Raw genomic sequence first — 27,068 nt, 5'->3', positions numbered from 1 at the left:
CTTCACAGAAGTTTTTAATATTGAGCTGTAAAAATAAAATTTTCACATTTTTCCCACAAAAACATTTTTCATCCCTTCATTTTGCGTTATCATGAGGGTAACAGGAGAAATTGCACCATGAAATTTGTTGTTCAATTTCTCCTGAGTATGCCGATACTCCATATGTGGGGGAAAACCACTGTTTGGGCACACTGCAGGGTTCGGAATGGAAGGAGCGCCATTTGACTTTTTGAATGTAAAATTTGCTTCAATAATTAGCGGACACCATGTCGCATTTGGGGAGCCCCTGATGTGCCTAAACAGTGGAAACCCCCCCACAAGTGGCACCATTTTGGAAACTAGACCCCTTACGGAACTTAACTAGATGTGTGGTGAGCACGTTGAACCCCCCCAGGTGCTTCACAGAAGTATAATTTTGTATTATCATAAGGCTAACAGGAGAAATTGCACTATGAAATTTGTTGTGCAATTTCTACTGAGTACGCCGATACACCATATGTGGGGGAAAACCACTGCTTTGGGGTACGGCAGGGTTCGGAAGAGAAAGGAGCGCTATGTTGGCTGGGATAGGTTGCAGACACCATGTCACATTTGAAGAGTCGGTGACGTGCCGAAACAGCAGAAACCCCCACAAGTGACCCCATTTTGTAAACTACACCTCTCAAGGAATTCATCTAGAGAAGTAGTGAGTATTTTTTAATTTTTAAATTTATACCATTGGGCAGTGAAGAAAACATAATTATATTTTTACCACAAAAAAATGTTTTACCCTCAGATTTTACATTTTCACACAGGGCAATTGGTAAAAATGGTGCCGAAATGTGTCACACAATTTCTTCTAAACGTGGCAATACCCGATATGTGGCTGTACCGTACCGCTTAGCCATACGACGAGATCTGGGAGGGACGGAGCACTATTTGACTCTTGGAGAACAAATTATTGTAGAATAGTTTGCAGACTCCATATACACTGCCCCTAAGTGCTAGAAGAGCAGAATCTCCCCTCAAGTGACCCCATTTTGGAAATTATACCCTTTTGGGAATTTACCTACAGGTGTAGTGACGATTTTGACTCCATGGGTCTTTTCCAGAAACAAGCAGCAGTGGATATTGCTGAGTGAAAATTTCAAACTGCTGTTGAAGTGACCAGTATGCATAGCCATATTTTGAGAGCTATCATTTTTCCATATTTCGGCCGACAGAGTCATGTGAGGGCTTGTTTTTTGCAGGACGAGTTGACATTTTTATTGGTACCATTTTTGGTTACGTGACATTTTTTGATCGCTTTCTATTCCGTTTTTTGGGAGGTAAAATGAACAAAAACCAACAATTCAGGAATTGTTTTTTGAGATTTTTTTTTATGCCGTTTTGCGTGTGGTAAAAGTGATAAGGCAGCATTTTTCTTCGGGTCAGTATGTTTACAGCGATACTACACTTATATAGTTTTTTTATGTTTTGGCGCTTTTACACAATAAAACTATTTTCTAGAAAAAATAATTTTTTTGCATTGCTTTATTCTGAGAGCTATAACTTTTTTATTTTTTGGCTGATGGAGCTGTATGGCTGCTATTTTTTTGTGGGACAAGATGACGTTTTCAGCGGTAGCATTTTTATTTCCATTTGGCTTTTAGATCGCATTGTATTCCACTTTTTGTTTGGCAATATGATGAAAAAGCATATTTTTTTGCTCCTTTTTTTAATTTATTTTGTTTATGGTGTGAACAGAAGGGGTTAATTAGTGACAGTTTTATAGATCGGGTTGTTCCAGACGCGGCGATACCAAATATGTGTACTTTTTTTGTTTTTGCATAAATACACGGATTTATTGGTTTAATATTTTATTTATTTATTTTTATTTATTTTGTGATTTTTTTTTTACAGTTTGAAAACATTTTTTAGCCTTTTTTTTACATTTTTACTTAGTCCCTTTATGGGACATCAATTTTAATTTTTCTAATCACTGTTCTCATGCAATGCAATAGACATGTATTGCATTGCATGAGAGCTCTGCTGACAGTGTAAATGTTAGAACTCTCCTGTTAGGTTTTTTTTAGTTTGCTGGTCACATGACCATTTTTGCCTATTTAATCCGGCTCCGCCCTCCTGGTCTTGCTGGACTTCATTGTATTTACTACTCTTGAGCTAGCTTGGTGCTCTGTTGCCGTTCTCTGTTAGTTTTGCTTGGTCTTCTGACCTCTATGCTTTTTGTTGTGTGTTTGTCTTTGACTGCTACTATTTCTGCTAGGAGGTGTCCAAACTTATCCCAGTCCCTAGTTCTTGTAGGGATCCCTCCCTCACATCTATAGGTCTTCGTTCAGACTAGCCGAGGACTTTAGCGGGTCTGATCGCAGGATCAGGTTCCCCGTTACATCGTAGGGATCTAGTTTAGTTCTATTGTAGGGACAGTTCTCCTGTCTTTCCTTAGTCCCTGTAGCAGATCATAACAGTAAAACTGTCATTATCTCCTGCTAGACTCAGCTGCAGGCTGAGTCTAGCAGGACACCGTACATGGCAGACCCGGAGGCGGTCATGTGACAATGGCAGGTCCTTTCAGACATCAGGGGGCCGTTGGAGAGGTAAGTGGACGACCCCCTCTCCTCTCACTATCTTCTAAATGCCGCGATCGCTATAGATCGCGGCATCTAGAAGATAGCAAAGGGTTAACATCATTGGGACCTGATCCAATCAGGTCCCGATGATGTCCCCTGTCAGAGCTGTCGCTCTGCACCCGCAGCGCTTGCAGGACCCTGGGGGTCCTGAGCGCTGCGGGACCACCGACCGTTTATAAACGTCGGCGCTGCACAGAGCCCAGGCAGCGCCGACGTTTATATACAGTGGGCGTTCGGGAAGCAGTTAAAACCTTTTCTATTGTCTGCTCATCACTCTCATAACAGTTCTACTGTTTTACCAGGAAGGGATGAAGAGCGTGTGCAGACGACCACACACACTTACAGACTGATAAAAGTAAAATTGTTCTTTTTCGGTCCAAGGGCCACAGACAGTTCGTCAGACGACCTCCTAACTCTGCATTCAAGCCACATTACAGTGAAGCATGGTGGTGCAAGCATCATGATATGGACATATTTCTTTTACTATGGTGCCGGACCTATTTACCGCATACCAGGGATCATGGACAAGTTTGCATATATTAAAATACTTGAAGAGGTCATATTGCCTTACGCTGAAGAGGATCTATCCTTGAAATGGGTGTTTCAACAAGACAATGACCCTAAACACACCAGTAAATGAGCAATATCTTGGTTCCAGTTCAACAAAATTGAGGTTATGGAGTAGCCAGTCCAATCCCCGGACCTTAATCTGATAGAACACTTGTGGGGTGACATCAAAAATTGCATTGCTGAGGCAAAGCCAAAAAAAATTTGTGGGATGTAGTCAAAGCATCCTGGGCTGGAATAACAGTTGACAGGTGCCAGAAGTTGGTTGTCTCTGTGCAACATAGATGTGAAGCCGTTCTGAAAAACTGTGGTTATACAACTAAATATTAGGTTAGTGATTCACAGGAAGGCTAAATCCTAAAAAAAAGTGCATATTATGAGTTTGTAAGACAAATGCAGACTCTGCAATTTTTTTGAACAGCCCAATGTTCATTTTTTTAATTTTCTGTAAATTAGTTAAAAATTATATACATTTCTCAATGTTTTAATAAATGAATAAAAACTATTATAAAGATTTTGTCATTAACTCATGTTTTTGAACACACTGCTATTTTGAACACTCCTTATACTGTCACTGGAGATCATTGTATTAACTATACATTTACACTGTACACTATATACTATCTACAGAGTTCTTGTGCATAATGTCACTGGTGATCACTGTATTACCTGTACGGTATACACTATATACTATCTACAGAGCTCTTGTGTATAATGTCACCGGTGAGCACTCTATTATCTCTACACTATACACCAGGGCCGGACTGGCCATCTGGCAATTCTGACAAATGCCAGAAGGGCCTGTCTGGTCGTGGGCCGCCTTGTATGTTACCGTGTTTCCCCGAAAGTAAGGCCCTGTCTTACATTAATTTTACCCCCAAAAGTCCCACCCTGCCTTACTTTCGGGGGAGGCCTTACATTGGGAAAAAAAACAGGCTGAACAGTATGCAGCCTCCCCATACAGTGGTTCTGCCCCCCACTCTGCCACCACACACACACACACACACAGCCCCATACGGCACCCATACACATACCGTACACATATCGTATACACACACACACACAGCCCCATACGGCACCCATACACATACCGTACACATATCGTATACACACACACACACAGCCCCATACGGCACCCATACACATACCGTACACATATCGTATACACACACACACACACACAGAGAGAGTTTCGGAACTTACCGTTACTTTCCTTCTGTTTCGATCTCCTCTGCGGTGCCGGGCTGACGATTCGGATGCCGGGGAAGCTGGACCAATCGGAGCGAGCCTGCAGGCGGTGACGTCGCAGCTGATTCGGCCAATCAGCTGCGAGCCGGCTGACTGGCCAATCACACTCGAGCTGATGGCCAGCAGGGACTAGGGAGCCTGTGACGAACAGGCTGATCGGCCAATCAGCTGCGAGCCGGCTAGGGAGCCTGTGACAAACAGGCTGATCGGCCAATCAGCTGCGAGCCGGCTAGGGAGCCTGTGACGAACAGGCTGATCGGCCAATCAGCTGCGAGCCGGCTAGGGAGCCTGTGACAAACAGGCTGATCGGCCAATCAGCTGCGAGCCGGCTAGGGAGCCTGTGACGAACAGGCTGATCGGCCAATCAGCTGCGAGCCGGCTAGGGAGCCTGTGACAAACAGGCTGATCGGCCAATCAGCTGCGAGCCGGCTAGGGAGCCTGTGACGAACAGGCTGATCGGCCAATCAGCTGCGAGCCGGCTAGGGAGCCTGTGACGAACAGGCTGATCGGCCAATCAGCTGCGAGCCGGCTAGGGAGCCTGTGACGAACAGGCTGATCGGCCAATCAGCTGCGAGCCGGCTAGGGAGCCTGTGACGAATCAGCCTTACATTCCCCGGCCCCCCCCCCGCTACCCTGCCTTACAATCGGGGGGTGCCCTACATTGGCGGACCCCCCCGAAACCCCACACCCTGCCTTACTTTCGGGGGGGTCTTACTTTCGGGGAAACACGGTACATACAGAATCTGTATCTCCAAGATGCCCATAATGTTAACAGTTGTGAAGGAGCACAGAGTCCCTAGTTCCGTGACTTACCCCAGCAGGCCGTGGGTGTCCCTTCTGTCTGCGACCTGCTGAAGGCCAGCACCAAGCAGGGGACGTTGGCGGTGCAATGACGTCACTGCATCGCGCCACCAGCATCCACTACGAGAATGGATTGAAAAGGAGACAGACACTGTGGAGGATGAGGTGTCTGGATTAGGTGAGTATATATTTATTTTTGGGGGACTGTGGGGGACCATCCCACTATATTTGGTGCTGTGAGTTGGACCATCATAGTATATACAGGGCTGTGAGGTGGACCACCATACTATATAGTGTACTGTTCGGGGGACCATCATACTACATAGGGGGGCTGTTGGGGTACCATCATAATATATAGGGGCTGTGTGGGGTACCATGATAATATATAAGGAGCTGTGGGGTTTACCATCATACGATATGGAGCGAATGTTGGGTGGACCATCATACTATATAGGGGGCAATGAGGTGAAACATCATAATATATGGGAGGCCGTTGTGGGTTCCATCATACTATATAGGGGCTGTGAGGTGTACCATCAAAATATATAAGGAGCTGTGAGGTGTACCATCATACTATATCGGGGGTGTTGAGGGGATCATCATACTATATAGGGGGCTGTTGGAGGGACTATCATACTATATGGGGGCTGTGATGTGGACCATCATATAGAGGTTGTGGGGGGACCATCATACAGTATTGGGGCTATGGGGATCTTCATAGTATATGGGGGATCTATCATACTGTGTGGGGTTTCTGTGAGGGGTATCATCTTACTATGTAGGGTGATTGTGGTGGACATCATTCTGTGTGGGATATCTGTGGTGGACATTATACTGTGAGGAGGTCAATGAGGTACATTATACTATGTTGGCGGCTGTGGTAACCATCATACTGTATGTATGTTATGGGGAACATCAAACTATATGGGGGCTGTGGGGTCTTCATACTGTATGGGGGGCATTCGTGGACATCCCACTTTATATAGGGGCTTGTGGTGGACATCATACTGTGTGGGGGTCTGTAGTGTCTCTCATATTGTATATTGGGGGCTGTGGTGGATGCCATACTGTATGGGAGGCTGTGGTGACAATCTTACTGTGCAGGATGCTGTGGGACATCATACTTTGTGTAAGGTTTGTGAGGCAATCATGCTGTGTGGGGGCATAATTCTCTACGGGGGTCATGAAAGGGATCTCATAGTGAGTGAGACCACTTAGGGGCTTCAGTAAGGCCAAAATAACTGTCTAAGTTCTGCAATACATTTCCTTCTCCGTTTCTTAAAATGTTGAGAGATATGATTTTCTTTCACTGTGACGTGATTGGACTTTTTCTATGGGGCACCTGTTATTTCTATGTACGCCCCTGATCAGGAGCATTATTACAAAAAAGGGGCACTGAGGGTCATTATTATGACAATGGGGGGTGGGGGGATTGTTATCAATTTAGGGGAAGCTAGGAGTCATTCTTATTAATATAAGAAAGCACAGGGGAAATTTTTATTATTATATGGAGGTACAGGGTCATTATTATATGAAGTCAAGGGGGAGCATTATTAAAGGAGTCACAAGGGAATTCTTATAAGGTGTTACAAATTGCGGTTTTTGTAGATGTGGTAGAATGTGAGGCGGATCCTTGAAAATCAGTAAAGTGAAGATGTCTGTACGTTACATTTGTAGGGACGAGTCATGGATGGAAGTAGAGGTCATGGTGGTCTGGACCGAATGCAATGGAAAAGGTAAAATAAATGACAATAATCAGCGAGAATGTCACTGGTGAGAACCTGCACAATATACCACTGCAGAGCACTAGTGTAAAACTGATATTGCCATTATATAGTCACTGTATGGTGGTAATATCAGTCTTAGTACAGTGTTTTTGGTTAAAGTGGTTGTCCAAGCTTGAAGTTAAACTCTGCAGTGACTCTATGTGATTGCAGACTTCTGAATCCTCACAGAACTCGCATGCTGTGAGGATTCTCCGGTTCTGGCTCTAGGAGTTTTATTGCAAGTCTTTAGCAGCATTGGTCTTTTCATATATGCCAAAGGGACTTTGGGGCCCCCTAGGCTTCAGGGCCTAGGTGCGATTGCAACCCTCGCACCTACTGTAGTTACACCCATGATCATGTGACCGCAAGTATGCGATTTGCATATATGCGGTCACGTGCTAACTAGACGTGCATGGCCTCACTCAATACAAGTGAAATTTGCAAAGCCGAGTACAATTAGTTGGAATGTGGCCGGAGGTGTGAAAATCGCATACTTGCAGTCACAAGATGGCCGCTCCCAATGCCGGCACCAGAGAAACCTCAAAGTGTGCGCTATGAGGATTCAGTAGTCTGAAGTTACATTGACTTTCACCTCAACCTGTTTAACAATCAGTATGGTGGTATTATCAATACTGTATATGCTGCCAATATTTGGTTATGGTTTGTTTGTATTTGCCTGTAATATTGCAATGTTATTATTTTGATATTATAATTATTTAATCTTATATAGCGGTATTAATGGCATTATTAGAAATATTGGTCTTGTAGTAAATCTTGATTTCCTCCAGGCAGGGTAATATTAGTAATTTATCCCCATCTGGTGCTTGGGGATTGGGACAGCATGGGTCTGTGTGATTTGACACTATATATTATCTGTAGCAATTGTGTATAATGTCACTAGTGATCTCTGTATTACCTGTACACTATACACTAAATACTATCTACAGAGCTCCTGTGTATAATGTCACCGGTGAGCACTCTATTACCTGTTCACTATACACCATATATGATTTACAGAGCTCCTTTGTATAACGTCAACATTGATCACTGTATTAACTGTACACTTACACTATATACTATTTACAGAGCTCGTGTGTATAATGTCACTTGTTATTACTGTGTTACCTGTACACTTACACTATACACTATGTAACTGGGGTGCACAATCTTTTTTGGTCTAAGGGCCACAATGTCATGCTGAGCCAATCCCAAGGGCCGCAATACAAATTAAAGGGGTATTAGCTTCTGTGACGTTTATGGCATATCAAATATCAGAAGTAGATACCTTAAATGTCTGATAAGTGCAAGTTCTACTTTCAGGTCTCTCATCTTATCGCAACCAATCAGCACACTAATGGTATGTTCACACAGTTTTTTTATGAGAATTTAGAAATAGTTTTTCCTTTGAAGTCCACATAAAAACCGCTTCAAATCCTCTTTTAATAAGCTTTCAATTGATTTTAATGGCAAAAATCTCCTAGACTCCACATAGTGCAGTTTTTCACAATCAAAAGCTTATTCAAAGAGTATGAGGAACATTCTTTTAATGTGGATTTTGTAGTAAAATTGGATTCTACTTCCTCATAAAAATAGCTGTGTGAATATACCCTAATGAGAAAGAGGTCATGCACATGACTCTCTAAGATAGAGCTTATGGGTTTTGTGTTTACTACTTAAAGGGAATCTGTCACCCCCTGGGACCTATCAGACCTCTAATATGGGCATACAGGTGATAGAAATGTAAATCTATGCATACCTGTATGGCCCATATTAGAGGTCTGTTTGCTTTGAAATATCTTTTTATAAAATCCGTTTTCCTATGCTTGACGTCCAGGGGATGCCAAGAAATCCCCGCCTGCCTACTTAATTTAAATATTACCCCCTTCCCTGCCTCCCCTGCACGGCTCAGTGCGCTGTGACGTGCAGTCTAGGTGTGTAGATCCTGCGCATGTGCAATGCGCCTATAACGCAAGGTGCGTTTTTTTTCCCTCGACCCTATTTTACACTGCTGGGCTCTAGTGCGCAGGCCCCGGGGAGTCACAGTGACTTTTGCTCCAATGACTCCTGGCTTGCACAACAATAAGGTTTGGTCCCCACTTCCTCCCGGCATCCTGATAGTTAGGAACTATATTGTATATACAGTTGTGCTCAAAAGTTTACATACCCTGGCAGAATTTATCCTTTCTTGGCCTTGTTTCAGAGAATATGAATGATAACAAAAAACTTTCTCCACTCATGGTTATTGGTTGGGTGAAGCCATTTATTGTCAAACTACTGTGTTTTCTCTTTTTAAATCTTAATGACAACCAAAAACATCCAAATGACCCTGATCAAAAGTTCACATACCCGGGTGATTTTGGCCTGATAACGTGCACAGAATTTGACACAAATGGGTTTGAATGGCTACTAAAGGTAACATCCTCACCTGTGACTTGTTTGCTTATAATCAGTGTGTGTGCATAAAAGCTGAGTGAGTTTCTGGGATCCAGACAGACTCTTGTATCTTTCATCCAGCCACTGAAGTTTCTGGTTTGTGAGTCATGGGGAAAGCAAAAGAATTGTCAATGGATCTATGGGAAATGGTAATTGAACTGTATATCACAGGAAAAGGATACAAAAAGATATCCAAGGAATTGATAATGCCAGTCAGCAGCGTTCAAACTGTGATTAACAAATGGAAAATAAGGGGCTCTGTAAAAACCTAACCACGGTCAGGTAGACCAACAAAAATTTCTGCCACAACTGCCAGGAAAATTGTTGGGGATGAAAAGAAAAAAACACAAATAACATCAGCTAAAATTCAGGACTCTCTGAAAACTATCGGTGTGGCTGTTTCAAGATGCACAATAAGGAGGCACTTGAAGAAAAATGGGCTGCATGGTCGAGTCACCAGAAGAAAGCCATTACTGTGCAAATGCCACAAAGTATCTTGCCTACAATACCCCAAACAGCACAGAGACAAGCCTCAAAACTTCTGGAACAAGGTAATTTGGGGAAAGGGGGATATTTAAATTAAGTAGGCCGGCGGGGATTTCTTGGCATCGCCGGACGCCAAGCATAGGAAAACGAATTTCATAAAAAGATATTTCAAAGCAAACAGACCTCTAATATGGGCCATACAGGTATGTATAGATTTACATTTTTATCACCTGTATGCCCATATTAGAGGTCTGATATGTCCCAGGGGTGACAGATTCCCTTTAACCCTCCGTCAGGGGCAATATGTTTCATAACGAGTTTAGGGGCATTGCGCCTGTCCAGCACAGGCTAGAAAATTGGCTATATTTTCCTTTTTTTTAAATTTCAATGCTCTAAAAGTGATCAGTTACCTTAATAGGAATGTAATAAATGAGAATACACATAATCAGGTGGAAAAAAAAATGTTTACTAACCAGAAAAGTAATATGTTTCAAAGTGCACACATTTTGCTACTTGAAAAAAAAAACGACAGTTTTCTTCAAAAACTATTAGTAAACATAAAATTTAGATAAGCAAAAAAAATTATAAGGTTGCTGAAATAGTACTGTACTCAAAATCAATCACTATCAGATGTTAGCGGTTCACCTGTAAAAGTACACTTGCAGAGCAATGAGCATGATTTGCAGATCATTTCTGCATGAGACAGGCAAATAGCATTTTTGCAATTTTTACATGCATAATTTGAGAGTCTCCTGAGTCCTGTTTCTACAGTGCAGGTGTTGCATCTCTGTCTTTTGGGTGGTGGGGTAGCTGGTGATTCTTCGCGTTCATGTTCTGTGCGAAATTTTCTCAGCCGCATTTGCATGCTAGAGGGTATTCCAATTGTTTTCACAGTTCTTCTGCGAAGCTCTGCAATGACCAGTTCATGAGCCAATGTTTTTAGATAGAGTCTTCTACGCTGTGATCCCAGCTGGTTTCCTATGTAAATAACTTGAGAATTTATTCCTGCCACATTTAGCATAGTGAAAAAAATTACCATTGGCCAGCGCCTGACATTTCTGCACACGCTGAAAGTAGCACACATCTGATCTGCAGTGTCTACACCACTCTTGGTTTCGTTGTAAAACGTTATCATTTCCGGCTTATTTTGCGCTTCAGACCGAGGATCGATCGCATCATCATCATGAAGCGAGGATACAAGAATAACATTTTTGTTCTTGCGTGGGACATAGGACACAAACTTTCCCATCACTAAATCCAAACATACAGTGGTATTGTTCTCTCCCTTTCACATTGATAAACTGTGGCGGCAATTGTGTTTTATTTTTTTGCACAGTACCCACATATGATATATTTTTGGATTTCAAAAAATTAATCAAACCCACATCAGTAAACCAGTTATCTGCAGTTATATTTCTCCCCGAACCATACAAAGGCTCAGCCATTCGTTTTACCACCTCACTCGGTGTGTTGCTTACACAATATGGACCTGCTGGCTGTTTCCCCGCATAAACTTCCATATTGTAGTAATCCTGGAGTCAGCAAGGGAAAAATCTTTTAGCCCATATTTGTTTGGTTTAGATGGTATATACTGCCGAAAGCCACATCTACCACGACATCCCGGGAGCATTTCATCAATAGTGACATTTTCACCTAGACAATAGCTTTTTTGACAGGTTTGCACAAATTTTTCAAATATCTCACGAATCGCAGCAAGCCGGTCATATTTTTTTCGCTCAGTTCTGGTACTTCTGTCGTCAAAACGAAGACACTGCATTATAATTTTGAATCTCTTTCTATTCATTACCAAGGAAAATTTCTCAATGCCATCCCCATCTCTACCCCAGAGCTCCTCCAAACTCTGTCGGCTTGCCCTATAGGTGCCGGCAAGATATAGCAAACCAATAAACGCCCTCAGTTCAATTACATCAATAGGGTTGACATCTCACTTTCTAATGAAACTGTCCCTTATGGTATCCATGTACTGATTTGTATATGTCACAATTGTGACCAGAATGTCATCAGTGAATAAACAGTTCCAGCATTCCATTTCATTTTTAGCATTCCTTGCAGTTCCTATGACACCAGGAAGGTGGCTCAAAATGTTATTCGAGCGTGTGCAAGAACGTTTAGGGGGTGGCTTTTTTATCCATTTTGTTGTTTTATCTTTGCCCAAATAATATGTTTCTATGTCTTGAGCATCCTCCTCACTCTCTCCATCTTGATCTGTATCAGACACATCTGGACATTCTTCAACATCATCTTCTGAATCAATGTCACTTTCTTCCCCTAAATCTTCTAGCTGTAAGGGGTCTGTCTCATCATCATCAAGCAGTATATTTTGCACTTGCTCAACATGAACGGCATTTGAAAAGTCAAATATTCTCCTCGCCATTTCAGGAGAAAAGCTGAAGCAAGAGAGAGAATATGTGTTAGGGCGCAATGTGTCTGAGAAGCACACTCTTATTTCTAACAAGACCTTCTATGACAAATCCACAAATTTAGCACTAGCTATTCATAAAACAAGCTAAAAAAACAATTGGGATGAATAAAAACAGCAAATACTAACCGTCAAAGGTGTGACGCATTCAGGGGCAATGAGCCTGAGAAGCCAAAACACTGATATCTGATCTCCTGAAGCTCTGCAGCACAAGAGGCTTCTCAGGTTTCACACAGGCTTTAAAGTTAGGAAGGTACTGGGAGGAGGGTGTTTCCCAGACAAACCACTGAAAATAGAGAAATGAAACTAAGTGAGCTGCGCCTGTCAGATCAGTTGCCCCTGACGGAGGGTTAACGTTTCACATCTTCCATGAATTACAGTGGAGAGAGTAGCAGGCACAGAAGGCTACCTGCCTAATTCACCTGCTGCATGAGGCATCCAGCAAAATCTACACAGTGCACCATTAGTACTTGCCAGTCTCTGCTCCTCAGCTGACCCACCTGGAAACATGGACTGATATCATTAGTTTGTTCAATTCATTAGGAGTCGGACACTTGAACACCCTGATCAGTGATCAAGTTTAGGTCAAGTGCTAACATGAAAGTTTTTGTCTAATCTAGTGAAACCCTGCAGCTATTCTGTTATGTTGTTTATATGGTGACTCATTTGGTCTGATTATACTTTCATGTAACAATGTCAATTATGGCTAAAACGTTAGAGAATTAAAAAGAAAATATTATCAATTTGCTTAAAAAGTGTTGTCCTTAGTTTTAAACAATCCTAACAACAGGCAATGTGATAAATTAAAAAGTAACCAATACCCCTCTGTTAAATGTCCCGCTGCTCCAGTGTCAATACTTTGGTGGACCGTCTCTGCTTATTTTGCTGCAGCGATGATGTGCCATACATAAATGTGATCGATGTAGCCAAACGCTGGTCTCAGCAATGATATATGCATGTACAATGCGTTACAAAACTTCTGAGACCAGTGATTGGCAGCAGTTTTCATGTGAATGTAAGCCACCAAATGACAGAGGAATTAATCTGTGAGTCTGTAGCCAACTAGAAGTTAGTTAGTAAAATTAAACATCTGTTGTGGATATTGGTTTCTCCTCCAGCCAGCAATTGGATAATAAAATCGTATCACTATAATAGAAATTGACCTTAAATTGTAAAGGTGGTATTATACTTGTGTTAAAGAGGGTCTTTTTCTTGTTCAAAAAAATGAGTTTAATATCCTGTAAGCATACTTGAGCTCCCCTGATTCTGGCACTCTCTTTTATTTTTCTCTATCAATCCATTGCAGAGATATTCACATTTGCTTCTTCTGGAAGGCAGTATGTGAAATCTCCATTTGCAGTTCAACTGGGCATTTCCTCACAGTCTTCTCTGGGAGTGTGGCACTTCCACCGCTCCTTCCCTGACGCTGCCAGTCACAGCTCAGCAGCAGCTGAGACTGACAGATTGCAGCTGCTGAGACATGATTGGCTGCATCTGGGAGGGAAGGATAAAAATGCAACCCCTAGAGAAGATGCTGAAGAAACGCCCAGTTGGACAGCAAAGCGGATTTCTTGCACAGTGTGCTACAAAAGCGACAAATCTGAATAACTCTTCAATGGAGCAACGCAGCGCAAAACAAAAAAAGAGGACCAGAATCAGTAGAGTGCATGGATTTTTACAAGGTATTTAACTAAATTTTTGGAGTGACACATCCTCTTTAAATGGATCGTCTAGTTCTGATATCACTTTTATTAGGAAGTAATGGATTGGAACCATAGATATAATTGTGGCAGTGCTAAGGAATGATGCAAACAAAGGACCTAGCGTTGATCACAGGCAGGTTAGGCAACCTCAATGAAGTAGAGTTGTGTTGTAGAGATATAGAATTTACTAAAGATCTACCATGAAAAATAAAAATGTCCAGCGCTCACACAAATGAGAAATGGACACGACTCAATCACAAGCTGCACTTACACAAGGCCCATTGTACTCATGCGATTATTATTAAGTTGTTTTATATTTGATATTCAAAAAGAAGTGCAGCAGGACAGAACATATAAAACAGCTGTCAATAAAAATTACAAAGGTACATTGTAGAAATTGTATACATATAGTATTCAGTCTTATTTATTAGGAAGATTTTTACAGTGAAAATTAAATCAGCTGTAAAGAAATATAGGATGTAAGAGAAACCCAGAAATTTGCAGATGTTTAACCATACGGTTTATAAACTGATAATAAATTACAGCATATTACCAAGTTATTACAGAGAAGGCAGGCCCCACTGAGTATTCATATCTGAGTTAACATGGTCATATACCATGTGCAGAATTACTAGGTTAGTGAGTATTTTGATCAAATCATCCTTTTTTTATGCAGATTTTCCAATTGCATAAAGGTGAATGCTTATTGGATGAAGCAGATCAGGTGATGTGTATTTGTGCAATGAGGGGGGTGTTTTTGGGTGTGCTCCACATTCTCATCACAGATAGTAACTGGCTTTTTCTACTCTTTACTTAACCTTATGCATAACCTTGGAGGTAATAGTTTGTGTGGATTCCTATAAAATAAGCGTTTCCTATATAAGCCGACACGTGTTTAGTCTGAGTCTGTGGCGCCACCTTGTGGCTGGAACTCCTATAAATAGCCGTAGATATCAGGGCTAATAATATTCTTTTTGCTCTTATTCCTGCTAATTTTGGTGAAAAGCAATACAAAACACCATTTTTACTGCTCCATTTGCTTGTTAGCAGCATAAAGCCAGATTTGGTTGATTTGAAAAGCATTGCTGTATTGTGGAAGCAGAGAAACTTGTCCATCATCTCAGGTGGTCAAATATTACTGCAGTATTAATCCTGACCTTTTTTTGCAAGCTGCAAAATACTATATTCCATTTAAAATCTGCTACTTGTGTGTCCAAAACATATCCACACTTGTTCGTTGACAAATAGCATCGCTATACCGACACAGTCCAAAAGAATTGGTCATCAGACGTGATCAATTTTTGCGGTATTAATCCTGACTTTTTTTTGCAAGCTATAAAATATTATATTCCATTTAAAACATGCTGCTTGTGTGTCCAAAACATATAGACACTTGTTCGCTGACCAATAGCATTAACAAAATTGGTCATCAAACATGATCAAATATTACTGCGGTAATAAACGTGACATTTTTTGCAAGCATCAAAATATTAAACTCCATTTAAAATGGGCAAGGTGTGTGGTAAGGGACGAGGAAATGGACATGATGCTGATGGTGCGTGCCAAGGCCGTGGGCAAGATGAAACTGTGCCTGCTGAGGGAGCACAACAAGCACTCACATCAGGTCGACCTAGCTTCCTGTCCCACTTTCTAGGGGACCGTGGAACACCACTCTTGAAGCCAGAGCAGTGTGAAAAAGTTGTTGGTTAGATTGCAGATAATGCTTCCAGTCAGTTTGCCACCACCACCCTGTCTTCCACACGGTCCAGTCTCAGTAGCCGTGAGTCTGGACTACATATTCCTCACCCTTATCCTCCTTCCTCCCACCATACTGAGTGACACTTGGGCACTCCAAAGAGCTGTTCACTTTTCCTCTTAGAGCAGGGCAAGAGGAGATCGTATGTAGCGATGCCCAAATATTTGAGCAGCCACGGTCACACAAAGGCAACAGTGGGAAACTATGATGGACAATGAAGTCACTGACCCAACCTTGCAAGGTGACATGCATAGGGAGGACAGCAGCGCAAAGGGGGAGGGAGGCAAAGCACCACAACAGGCAGGAAGAAGCAGTGAGGTAGCCACAGACAAAAGGCGGGCAACTGTTCACCAAAACACCAATATGAAGGAAGTTGCCAGTCCAACTGTTAGATCTTCCTGAGTCTTGCTCTTTTTTAAAAACTGTCCAGTTAACCCAGGGGTCTCAAACTCGGCTGGGTATATGGGCCGCACATGGAAAAAAATTTAATTTGGGGGGCCGCATTCTTTGCAGGACAAAGTTACATTTTTAGTGATACCATTTTTTTTTCTATACACCTTTTGAACATTTTTGCTGTTTTATTTTTTATAGCTTGGGTCGTTATGGATGTGGTGATAATAAAACATGCACTATTTTTGTTTACTTTAGTTTTGATATAAAGCAGCTTTTTTAGTGGCAAAATATTTTTTCATGCTTTATTTTGAAGTTTTTCTGCCAAAATCTTGTAGTAATGTGCCCCACCCTGGTCTGCATCTTGTAATGCCCCCCATCTTGTCGTAATGTCACATACCGGTCCCCATCTTTTAGGACTGTCCCCAGCCTGGTCCCCATCTTTTAGGACTATCCCCAGCCTGGTCCACATCTTTTAGGATTGTCCCCAGCCTGGTCCCTATCTTTTAGGACTGTCCCCAGCCTGGTCCCTATCTTTTAGGACTGTCCCCAGCCTGGTCCCTATCTTTTAGGACTGTCCCAGCCTGGTCCACATCTTTTAGGACTGTCCCCAGCCTGGTCCCCATCTTTTAGGACTGTCCCCAGCCTGGTCCCCATCTTTTAGGACTGTCCACAGCCTGGTCCCCATCTCTTAGGACTGTCCCCAGCCTGGTCCTCATCTTTTAGGACTGTCCCCAGCCTGGTCCCCATCTTGTAGGACTGTCCCCAGCCTGGTCCCCATCTTATTGCTATGCAGAGAGCCGGTCTCTGCGCGACAATACACTGAACTGAAGCGCAGCTGCCGGCAGCTCCTGGACCGGGCTGCAATTGGGGTCTATGGTGCCTGCGGGCCGCATGAAGCAGCCTGAAGGGCCGCATGCGGCCCGTGGCCCGCATGTTTGAGATCCCTGAGTTAACCCAAAAAAGGTCATTGGCAACATCTGCCATGCCAGCATCAGCAGGGGCAGCAAAAGTACCAGCCTGACCACCACCAGCAAGCTCAGGCACATGACAGAAAAGTAACTCACTAGTTTGGCCGAACGTCAGAGTCCAGAAGCGGTATCTGCGGGTGACACCACTATCTGTTCCGCTGTTGTGTGTGCATGCCAATCCCCTGTCCATGACGCAGGCAAAGATGCCTTTCACTCAGCACCTGTCATTGCACACTTTCAACCATGATCGTCAGCAGCCACGTCTATGTCCTTGTCCCTGAGCAGCGTTCAGTTGTTCCCACTCCAGTCCTTGGAAAGCAAGTGGAAATAAGCAGCCAACCACCCACAGACCACAATACTAAACTGCCACATTTCTCAACTGTTTACACTGAAAATGTTGTCTTTTAGGCTCATGGAGACGGAAGCTTTCCAAAACCTCATGGCGGCGGCTGTCCCTCGGTACTTGGTCCCCAGCCACCTCTATTTCTCCTGGTGTGCTGTCAACAATGCAGTTACTGGGAAAGTCCACCTAACCACAGACACGTAGACAAGGGCTTGTGGCCAAGGACGGTACATTTCACTGATGGTACACTGGGTTAATATTGTGGAAGCCTGGAAGTAGTCGGACCTCCCGACGCCGAGCATTGTGGGCCCTGGGTCAATCAGGGTTGCCCCCACATTCTACAGCTCCTGCATCTCATCCTCCTGCTCCTCCTCTTCAGCTTCCATCTCCGAAATGACCACATCAGTTGCAAGCTGGAAGCACTGCAGCACTGCCTTGGCCAAGCAGCAACAGGCTCTGCTGAAGTTTATCTGCTTAGTCAACAAATAGCACACCACTGCAGAGTTGTTGAAAGCTGTAACAGAGCAGACAGATATGTGGCTGTCACCATTGAACCTACAGCCAGGCATGGTTGTGTGTGAAATTGGGCAGAACCTGGAGGCGGCTCTGATACTTGGCTGATGAGCTCAACTTAGTGGTTCAGCGGTTTCTCAAAACCTACACAGATCTGCCTGAGCTGCTTGTGAAAGTACGCCACGTGTGTGCCCATTTCCGAAAGTCAGCTACAGCTTCCCCCGCCCTGACAGTACTTCAGCAGCACTTGTAGCTTCCAGCTGGTTCTTCAAAGCAGCCACCTTTTGCTTTGATGACTGCTTTGCACACTCCTGGCATTCTCTTGATGAGCTTCAAGAGGTAGTCACCGGAAATGGTCTTCCAACAATTGAAGGAGTTCCCAGAGATGCTTAGCACTTGTAGGCCCTTTTGCCTTCACTCTGTGGTCCAGCTCACCCCAAACCATCTCGATTGGGTTCAGGTCTGGTGACTGTGGAGGCCAGGTCATCTGGCATAGCACCCCATCACTCTCTTTCTTGATCAAATAGCCCTTACACAGCCTGGAGGTGTGTTTGGGGTCATTGTCCTGTTGAAAAAAAATGATGGTCCAACTAAACGCAAACCGGATGGAATAGCATGCCGCTGCAAGATGCTGTGGTAGCCATGCTGGTTCAGTATGCCTTCAATTTTGAATAAATCCCCAACAGTGTCACCAGAAAAGCACCCCCACACCATCACACCTCCTCCTCCATGCTTCACGGTGGGAACCAGGCATGTAGAGTCCATCCGTTCACCTTTTCTGCGTTGCACAAATACACGGTGGTTGGAACCAAAGATCTCAAATTTGGACTCATCAGACGAAAGCACAGATTTCCACTGGTCTAATGTCCATTCCTTGTGTTCTTTAGCCCAAACAAGTCTCTTCTGCTTGTTGCCTGTCCTTAGCAGTGGTTTCCTAGCAGCTATTTTACCATGAAGGCCTGCTGCACAAAGTCTCCTCTTAACAGTTGTAGAGATGTGTCTGCTGCTAGAACTCTGTGTGGCATTGACCTGGTCTCTAATCTGAGCTGCTGTTATCCTGCGATTTCTGAGGCTGCTGACTCGGATAAACATCCTGAGAAGCAGAGGTGACTCTTGGTCTTCCTTTCCTGGGGCGGTCCTCATGTGAGCCAGTTTCTTTGTAGCGCTTGATAGTTTTTGCAACTGCACTTGGGGACACTTTCAAAGTTTGCCCAATTTTTTGGACTGACTGACCTTCATTTCTTAAAGTAATAATGACCACTCGTTTTTCTTTACTTGGCTGCTTTTTTCTTGCCATAATACAAATTCTAACAGTCTATTCAGTAGGACTATCAGCTGTGCATCTACCTGATTTCTGCACAACACAACTGATGGTCCCAACCCCATTTATAAGGCAAGAAATCCCACTTATTAAACCTGACAGGGCACACCTGTGAAGTGAAAACCATTTCCGGTGACTACCTCTTGAAGCTCATCAAGAGAATGCCAAGAGTGTGCAAAGCAGTCATCAAAGCAAAAGGTGGCTACTTTGAAGAACCTAGAATATAAGACATATTTTCAGTTGTTTCACACTTTTTTGTTAAGTATATAATTCCACATGTGTTAGTTCATAGTTTTGATTCCTTCAGTGTGAATGTACAATTTTCAAAGTCATGAAAATACAGAAAAATCTTGAAATGAGAAGGTGTGTCCAAACTTTTGGTCTGTACTGTATGTTGGGAAGGATCTGTGAGCAGCAGAGGGTACTTGTTGAGTACCAGCTTCAACACGCCTGTCAGTATTCAGGTCAGCTTCCACACATAAGAGCTGATGAGTGGGAATGGATGTCTCATATCTGTGCCGTCCTCCAAAACTTTGAGGACTGCACCAAGATGGTGAGTGGCAATGACGCCATAATTGGAGTCTTGGCTGTTGGCAGTCTGGCACCCATGGCTGTGCCTTTCTTCTGCCTTTCCCATGACCCTCGAGTTGTACACATTTTGGACAACAGCTATTACTGGTTGGTCACAATTTTAGACTCACGGTATAAGGAGAACTTTCTATCTCTTCTTCCCGTGGCGGGCAGGTCTAATAAAATGTTGCAGTACCAGAAGGCCCTTGTTTAAGAATTCTTAAAAAAAAAAATTCCCAGCTGACAACGCTGGTGGCAGAGGTCTCAGTTCCTTGGACAACCAAGGAGTACAGGCGAGGGAGACCCAAACCAGATGCAGCAGAGGCAGGGGAATGCTCTCAAAGGTCTGGGACAGTTTTCTCAGACCCTCCCAGAGCCCAAGACCTGATGCACGGGGTACTCTGACAAGCCGGGAAAAGTTTTGGAAGATGCTGAAGTTGTATCTTGCTGACCGTACCAGCATCCTTCGTGATTCCTCTGTGCCTTTAAACTATTGGGTATCCAAGCTGGACATGTGGCATGAACTGTCTCTCTATGCCTTGGGGGTCCTGGCCTGCCCTGTCACTAGCTTTTTTGTCAGAGTGGGTTTTTAGTGCCACAGGAGTATTGTAACTGATAGGCGCATCCGCCTGTCAACTTAAAATGCTGAAAGGCTGACTCTAATCAAAATGAACAAGGGCTAGATTGGGCCAGACTTCTTAACACCACCGAATGATAGCAGCTGAACATAAACTCAAATCCAGTGCGTTTTTTTTGAGGGTCTATTCCCATACACCCCTTCACACCCAGACATGGAATATGCTTCAGGATTTCATCTATTTTATGTCGTCCTCCTGCTTATCCTTCTCCTCATCTTCCACCACCATATCACCATGGTGACCATCATGCAGTGCCCACATAATTTTTTTAAGGGTGTTTATGATGCCCATAGGAATTATTTTTTGAGGCCTACCTCTAGCATACTATATGATATATATGTATACCCCCCCAGGGGTTAATGTTTTTCAACCCATGAACTTAGTGCATGGGCATTACCAGTCTAGGAGACCCACTCCTTAGTAATGGAAAATAATTTTTTACTGAGGCCCCCCACTACTTCTCTTCAAATTGACATTGGAGTGCGTCCTAATTTTTGGCAGCCCTTGAACTTGCACAAATCAACTATAACGCAAGGCGCGCTTTTCTTCTTCCTGGCTATATTTTTTCCAGGAGTGAGCTTTTTCGCAGGTGCCGGGGAGTCACTGTGACTTCCGCTCCAGTGCAACAATAAGGTTCGCTCCCCACTTCCTCCTGGCATCGTGATAGTTAGGAACCATATTGTGTATATGTATACACGTGTATATGTGTGTATATATATATATGTGTATATACACACATATATGTGTGTATATATACACATGTATACATATATTCAATATAGTTCCTAACTATCATGATGTAGGGAGAAAGTAAGGAGCGATCCTTATTGTTGCGCACGCCGGAGGTCTCTGGAGCAGAAGTCACAATGACTCCCCGGCGCCTGCGCACAAGCTTACTACTGGAAAAAATATAGCCGGGAGGAAAAAAAGCGCGCCTTGCGTTATAGTGGATTTACGCATGCGCGGGATCTGAAAGAGAAGACTGCATGTCAGAGGGCCCTGTGACATGCAGGGGAGGGGGGAATATTGAAATTCACTAAGTAGGCTGGGATTTCTTCCCATCACCCGGACCGCAAGCATAAGAAAACAGATTTAATAAAAAGACATTTCAAAGCAACCAAACCTCTAATATGGGGCATACAGGTATGGATAGATTTACATTTCTATTACCTGTATGCCCATATTAGAGGTCTGATAAGTCCCAGGGGGTCACAGATTCCCTTTAATAATTTTGAAAACAATTTTTCTGAGGCCCTTCACTACATCTCTTTAAATTGGCATTGGAGTGCATCCTAATTCTTGGCAGCCCCTGCACTTACTGCATATACAATAACAGTATAGGAGACCCACTCCTTAATAATGGGAAGGTCTATTCAAATCGATTTTATATTCTACAATATTAACTATTATCTGAAATTCGTGTACAGGTGAGCTATAGCACTATGGATAGCGTATTACACGCAACCAGACAGGGATTATTGCCTGCAAGCAATAAAAAAATCTATTCCCTATTGATACCACTGTTACCTAGCACTTGTCCCTATTCTAAATGCAGCTATCATCAGCTGTAAATGAGTGTTCATTATGGTTGCATACATGTCTTACACTGTCTATAACTTGATTGCTTTTTTTCAAAAATCATTGACAGATTCATGTTTTTTAATACAATCTACACTCAGAAATTCATCAAAACAGGCAGGGTTGCTTACATTCCTGCACAGTTTGGTGCTGCAACATACCAAAAAAACCTCTTTGGAGCCAGTTAAAATCTATTTTTTATTCTACAATATAACCTCTCTTATCTGAAATACGTATATGGGTGAACTTTCGCAGTATGGATAGCATATTACATGGATCCAGCCAGGGAATACTGCCTTATACTGAGTGCTGCAGAAAAAAAAAAAAAAAAAAAATATATATATATATATATATATATATATATATATATATATATATATATATATATATTCATTCTATTTCCTATTGATGCCACTGTTACCTGCTTTTACAATAGGGACAGGTGCTAGTTATCATCAGCTGGAAATGAGTATTCATATTCTGGTCACATACATATCTTCCACAGTGCATAACTTGATTAATTTCTTCCATGCACTCGTTGACAGATTCATAATTTTTAACGGTGATCGGTAATTAGAAATTCAGGGTTGCTTGCATTACTTCACAGTTTAGTGGTGCAATGTACCAAAAAAACCTCTTCGGAGCCTGTTCAATTCTATTTTTTTTTGTACAATATTATCTCTCCTATCTGAGATTTGTGTACACCTGACCTATAGCAGTTGGGATAGCGTCTTATCTAGTCAGGGATTATTGGATTATATTCCATGCTGAAAAAAAAACAAAACAATTCTATTCCCTATTGATAACACTGTTAGATACTTTTAACCCCTTTAAAGCCCAAGACGTACTAATACGTATTTGCGCCCTGGGACTTAAGAGCCAGGTACGTATTAGTGCGCCCTGTTGATTTTGCCCACACACAGGCTGTGTGGGCACGATCACAGCCGGGTGTCAGATGTTTGTCACAGCTGACACCCAGTGCTATGTGCTGGGAGCGGTCCCACACAGCTCCCAGCACATTAACCCCCGCAATGCTGTGATCGAAGTCGATCGCAGCATTGCAGGGGCAAGGGGAGGTGATCGCGATACTCACCTCTCCTGCTGGCATCCAACGCTGTCGTCATAACAACATCCGTGTCACCAGACAGCAGGAAGATACTTTGGTCATGTGCAGTGCATCACCAAAGTATCTTCTGCACCGGCAGCGCTGACAGCCTGTATAGCACAGGCGATCAGAGTAAAAAAAGTGAAAGTCCCATAGTGGGACAAAGTATACAAATAAAAAAAGTGTTAGAAAATGAAAAAATTTTTTTTTTTAAAAAATATTAAAAAAAAAATAAAAAAAAATCCACCAAAATAAAAATATAATGTACCCATCAATAAATATTATTATGAAAAAACAAAAACAAAACAATAAAAGTACACATATTTGGCATCGCTGCGTCCGTAACGACCTGACCTATAAAAATGTCCTACTAGTTAACCCCTTTAGTGAACACGGTAAAAATAAAAATAAAAAACAAAGCAAAAAACAATGCTTTATCATCATACCGCCAAACAAAAAATGGAATAACACGCGATCAAAAAGACGAATATAACTAAAAATGGTACCGCTGAAAACGTCATCTTGTCCTGCAAAAAACAAGCTTCCATACAGCTCCATCAGCCAAAAAAAAAAAAGTTATAGCTCTCAGAATAAAGCGATGCAAAAAAATAATTTTTTCTATAAAATAGCTTTTATTGTGTAAAAGCGCCAAAACATAGAAAAACTATATAAATGTGGTACCGCTGTAAACATACTGACCCAAAGAATAAAGCTGCCTTATCAATTTTACCACACGCGGAACAGCATAATTTTTTTTTTTAAAAACAAACAATTTTTGGTTTTTGTTTATTCTGCCTCCCAAATATTGGAATAGAAAGCGAACAAGGTAACAATAAAAACATCAACTCATCCCGCAAAAAAACAAGCTGTCACATGACTCTGTCGGCCAAAATATGAAAAAATTATAGCTCTCAAAATATGGCGATGCAAAAACTAGATTTTGCAAAAATGCGTCTTTTAGTGTAAGACAGCGGTCAATCATAAAAACCCGATATGAGTCTGGTATCGCTGTAATAGCACCGACCCGAAGAATAAAGTCGTCTAATCACTTATACTGCATGAGGAACGGCGTAAAAAATAAACTCTAGTGTTAGGGTTAGGGTTGTGCTAGGGTTAGGGTTGTGCTAAGGTTAGGCTTGGGCTAGGATTAGGGTTGGGTTAGGGTTAGGGTAGGTTTGGGCTAGGGTTAGGGTTGGTCTTGGGGTTAGGGTTGGGCTTAGGGTTTGGGTTGGACTTAGGGTTTGGGTTGGACTTAGGGTTTGGGTTGGACTTAGGGTTTGGGTTGGGCTACGGTTGGGGTTAGGGTTGGGCTATGGTTGGGGTTAGGGTTGGGCTAGGGTTAGGGTTGGGGTTGTATTAGGGTTGGGGTTAGGGTTGGGATTTTTTTCAAAAGTAAAAAGAAAAAGATGACGATATGGCGACTAGTGTTAAGCGGAAGTGCTCGCTACTTGAGTTTGCATCGGGTGTTCGGGTATGCACTGAGTATCATGGGTGCTCGAGTGACATGCTGGAGTCTCCGCCCCATATGCTTCGCGGCCAAAAAAAACTTGTGGGGATTGCCTGCCATGCACGAGCGATCCCAGCATGTTTTTTTGGTTGTCTAATAACCGTGAAACATGCGGGTGGGGACTCAAGCATGTCACTCGAGCACTCGCGATACATGGTGCATACCTGAGTACCCGATGCAAACTCAAGTAGCGAGCACTTACGCTCAAGACTAATGACAACTTATTCAATATGATGACCTAATGTTGTCAAATTCTGTCGTACCTCTGGGTTCAAAATGTTCACTATACCCATTGATAAAATCCTTGAGGGGTGTAGTTTCCAAAATGGGGTCACTCGTGGGGGTTTCCATGGTTTTTCCCCACATATGGGGTATTGGCGTACTCAGGAGAAATTGCACAAAAGTTTTTAGGGTCCATTTTTTCCTCGTACCCATGTGAAAATAAAAAAATTGGGGCTAAAACATCATTTTTGTGGAAAAAGTTTGATTTTTTTATTTTTACAGCTCCATGTTATAAACTTCTGTAAAGCACTTAGGGGTTATGGGTGCTCACCACACATCTAGACAAGTTCTCTGAGGGGTCTAGTTTCCAAAATGGTGTCACTTGTGGGGGGTTTCTACTGTTTAGGCATATCAGGGGCACATCCACTAATTATTCAAGCAAATTTTACATTCAAAAAGTCAAATGGTGCTCCTTCTCTTCCGAACTCTGACGTATGCCCATGCAGTGTTTTTTCCACACATATGGGGTAACGGCTTACTCAGGAGAGATTGCACAACAAGTTGCATGGTGCAATTTCTCCTGTTACCCTTATGAAAATGCAAAACTAGGGGCTGAAAAACATTTTTGTAGGAAAAATGTGAAAATTTTATTTTCACGGCTCCATGTTCTAAACTTCGGTGAAGCACCTGGGGGTTTAAGGTGCTCACCACACATCTAGATAAGTTCCCTGAGGGGTCTAGTTTCCAAAATTGTGTCACTTGTGGGGGGTTTCCACTGTTTAGGCACATCAGGGGCTCTCCAAACGCAACATGGCATCCTATAATTATTCAAGCAAATTTTACATTCAAAAAGTCAAATGGTGCACCTTCCCTTCCGAGCCCGGCCGTGCGCCCAAACAGTGGTTATCCCCCACATATGGGGAATTGGCGTGTTCAAGAAGAATTGCACAACAAATTGCATGGTGCAATTGCTCCTTTTACCCTCATGAAAATGCAAAATTGGAGGCTGAAAAACATTTTTGTTGCAAAAATGCAAAATTTTTATTTTTACGCTCAATGTTCTAAACTTCTGTGAAGCACCTGGGGGTTCAAGGTGCTCAGCACACATCTAGATAAGTTCCGTGAGGGTTCTAGTTTCCAAAATGGTGTCACTTGTGGGTGTTTCCACTGTTTAGGCACATCAGAGTTTCCCCAAACGCAACATGAAGTCCTCTAATTATTCAAGCAAATTCAAAAAGTCAAATACCGCTCTTTCCCTTCCAAACCCTGCCATGCGCCCAAACAGTTGTTTTTCCCCACATATGGGGTACCTGCATGCTCAGGGGAAATTGATCAACAAATTTTGGGGGCCATTTTTTAATGTTACCCCTGCAAAAAAAAAAATTGGGTCTAAAGTAACATTTTTGTGAAAAAAGTTAAATGTTAATTTTTTTCTTCCACATTACAAAAATTCCTGTGAAGCACCTGAAGGGTTAATAAAGTTATTTAATGTGGTTTTGAGCACCTTGAGGGGTGCAGTTTTTAGAATGGTGTCACTTTTGGGTATTTTCTGTCATAAAGACCCCTCAAAGTGACTTCAAATGTGATGTGGTCCATAAAAAAATGTTTTTGTAAATTTTGTTGGAAAAATGAGAAATCGCTGGTCAACTTTTAACCCTTATAGCTCCGAAATAAAAAAAAATGTTGGTTCCAAAATTGTGCTGATGTAAATTAGACATGTAGTAAATGTTATTTATTAACTATTTTATGTGATATATCTCTCTGATTTAAGGGCATAAAAATTCAAATTTTGAAAATTGCTAAATTTTCTCAATTTTCGCCAAATTTCTGTTTTTTTTCCCAAATAAATGCAAGAGATATCGAAGAAATTTTACCACAATCATGAAGTACAATATGTCGCGAAAAAACAGTCTCAGAATCAGGGGGATCCGTTGAAGCGTTCCAGAGTAATTACCTCATAAAGTGACAGTGGTTAGAATTGTAAAAATTGGCCTGGTCATTAACGTGCAAACCACCTTGGGGGATAAAGGGGTTAAAATAGGGAGAGGTTCTAGATGGTACTATAAGCTAGAAATGAGTGCTCATTCTGGTCGCATACATC

At 42.5% G+C, this 27,068-nt stretch overlaps 1 protein-coding gene across 1 annotated transcript in view; it reads right to left on the bottom strand.

Moving 5' to 3' along the window:
- Positions 1 to 11,159, bottom strand: part of LOC141270896 (granzyme A-like) — a 123,808-nt gene extending 112,649 nt beyond the window's left edge. Inside the window, exon 1 of the mRNA XM_073681022.1 lies at positions 10,947 to 11,159. Within this exon, the coding sequence (XP_073537123.1) occupies positions 10,947 to 11,159 (213 nt within the window). The remainder of the gene's footprint in view (positions 1 to 10,946) is intronic.
- Positions 11,160 to 27,068: the final 15,909 nt, after the last annotated feature.

Source organism: Phyllobates terribilis, unplaced genomic scaffold (genome assembly GCF_046119375.1).
Source record: "Phyllobates terribilis strain yellow unplaced genomic scaffold, ASM4611937v1 Scaffold_1__5_contigs__length_1240528914, whole genome shotgun sequence".
In the NCBI taxonomy this organism is placed as follows: Eukaryota; Metazoa; Chordata; class Amphibia; order Anura; family Dendrobatidae; genus Phyllobates; species Phyllobates terribilis.
Note: the sequence above shows the minus strand (reverse complement) of the source record. Positions and strands in the feature narration are given on the sequence as shown.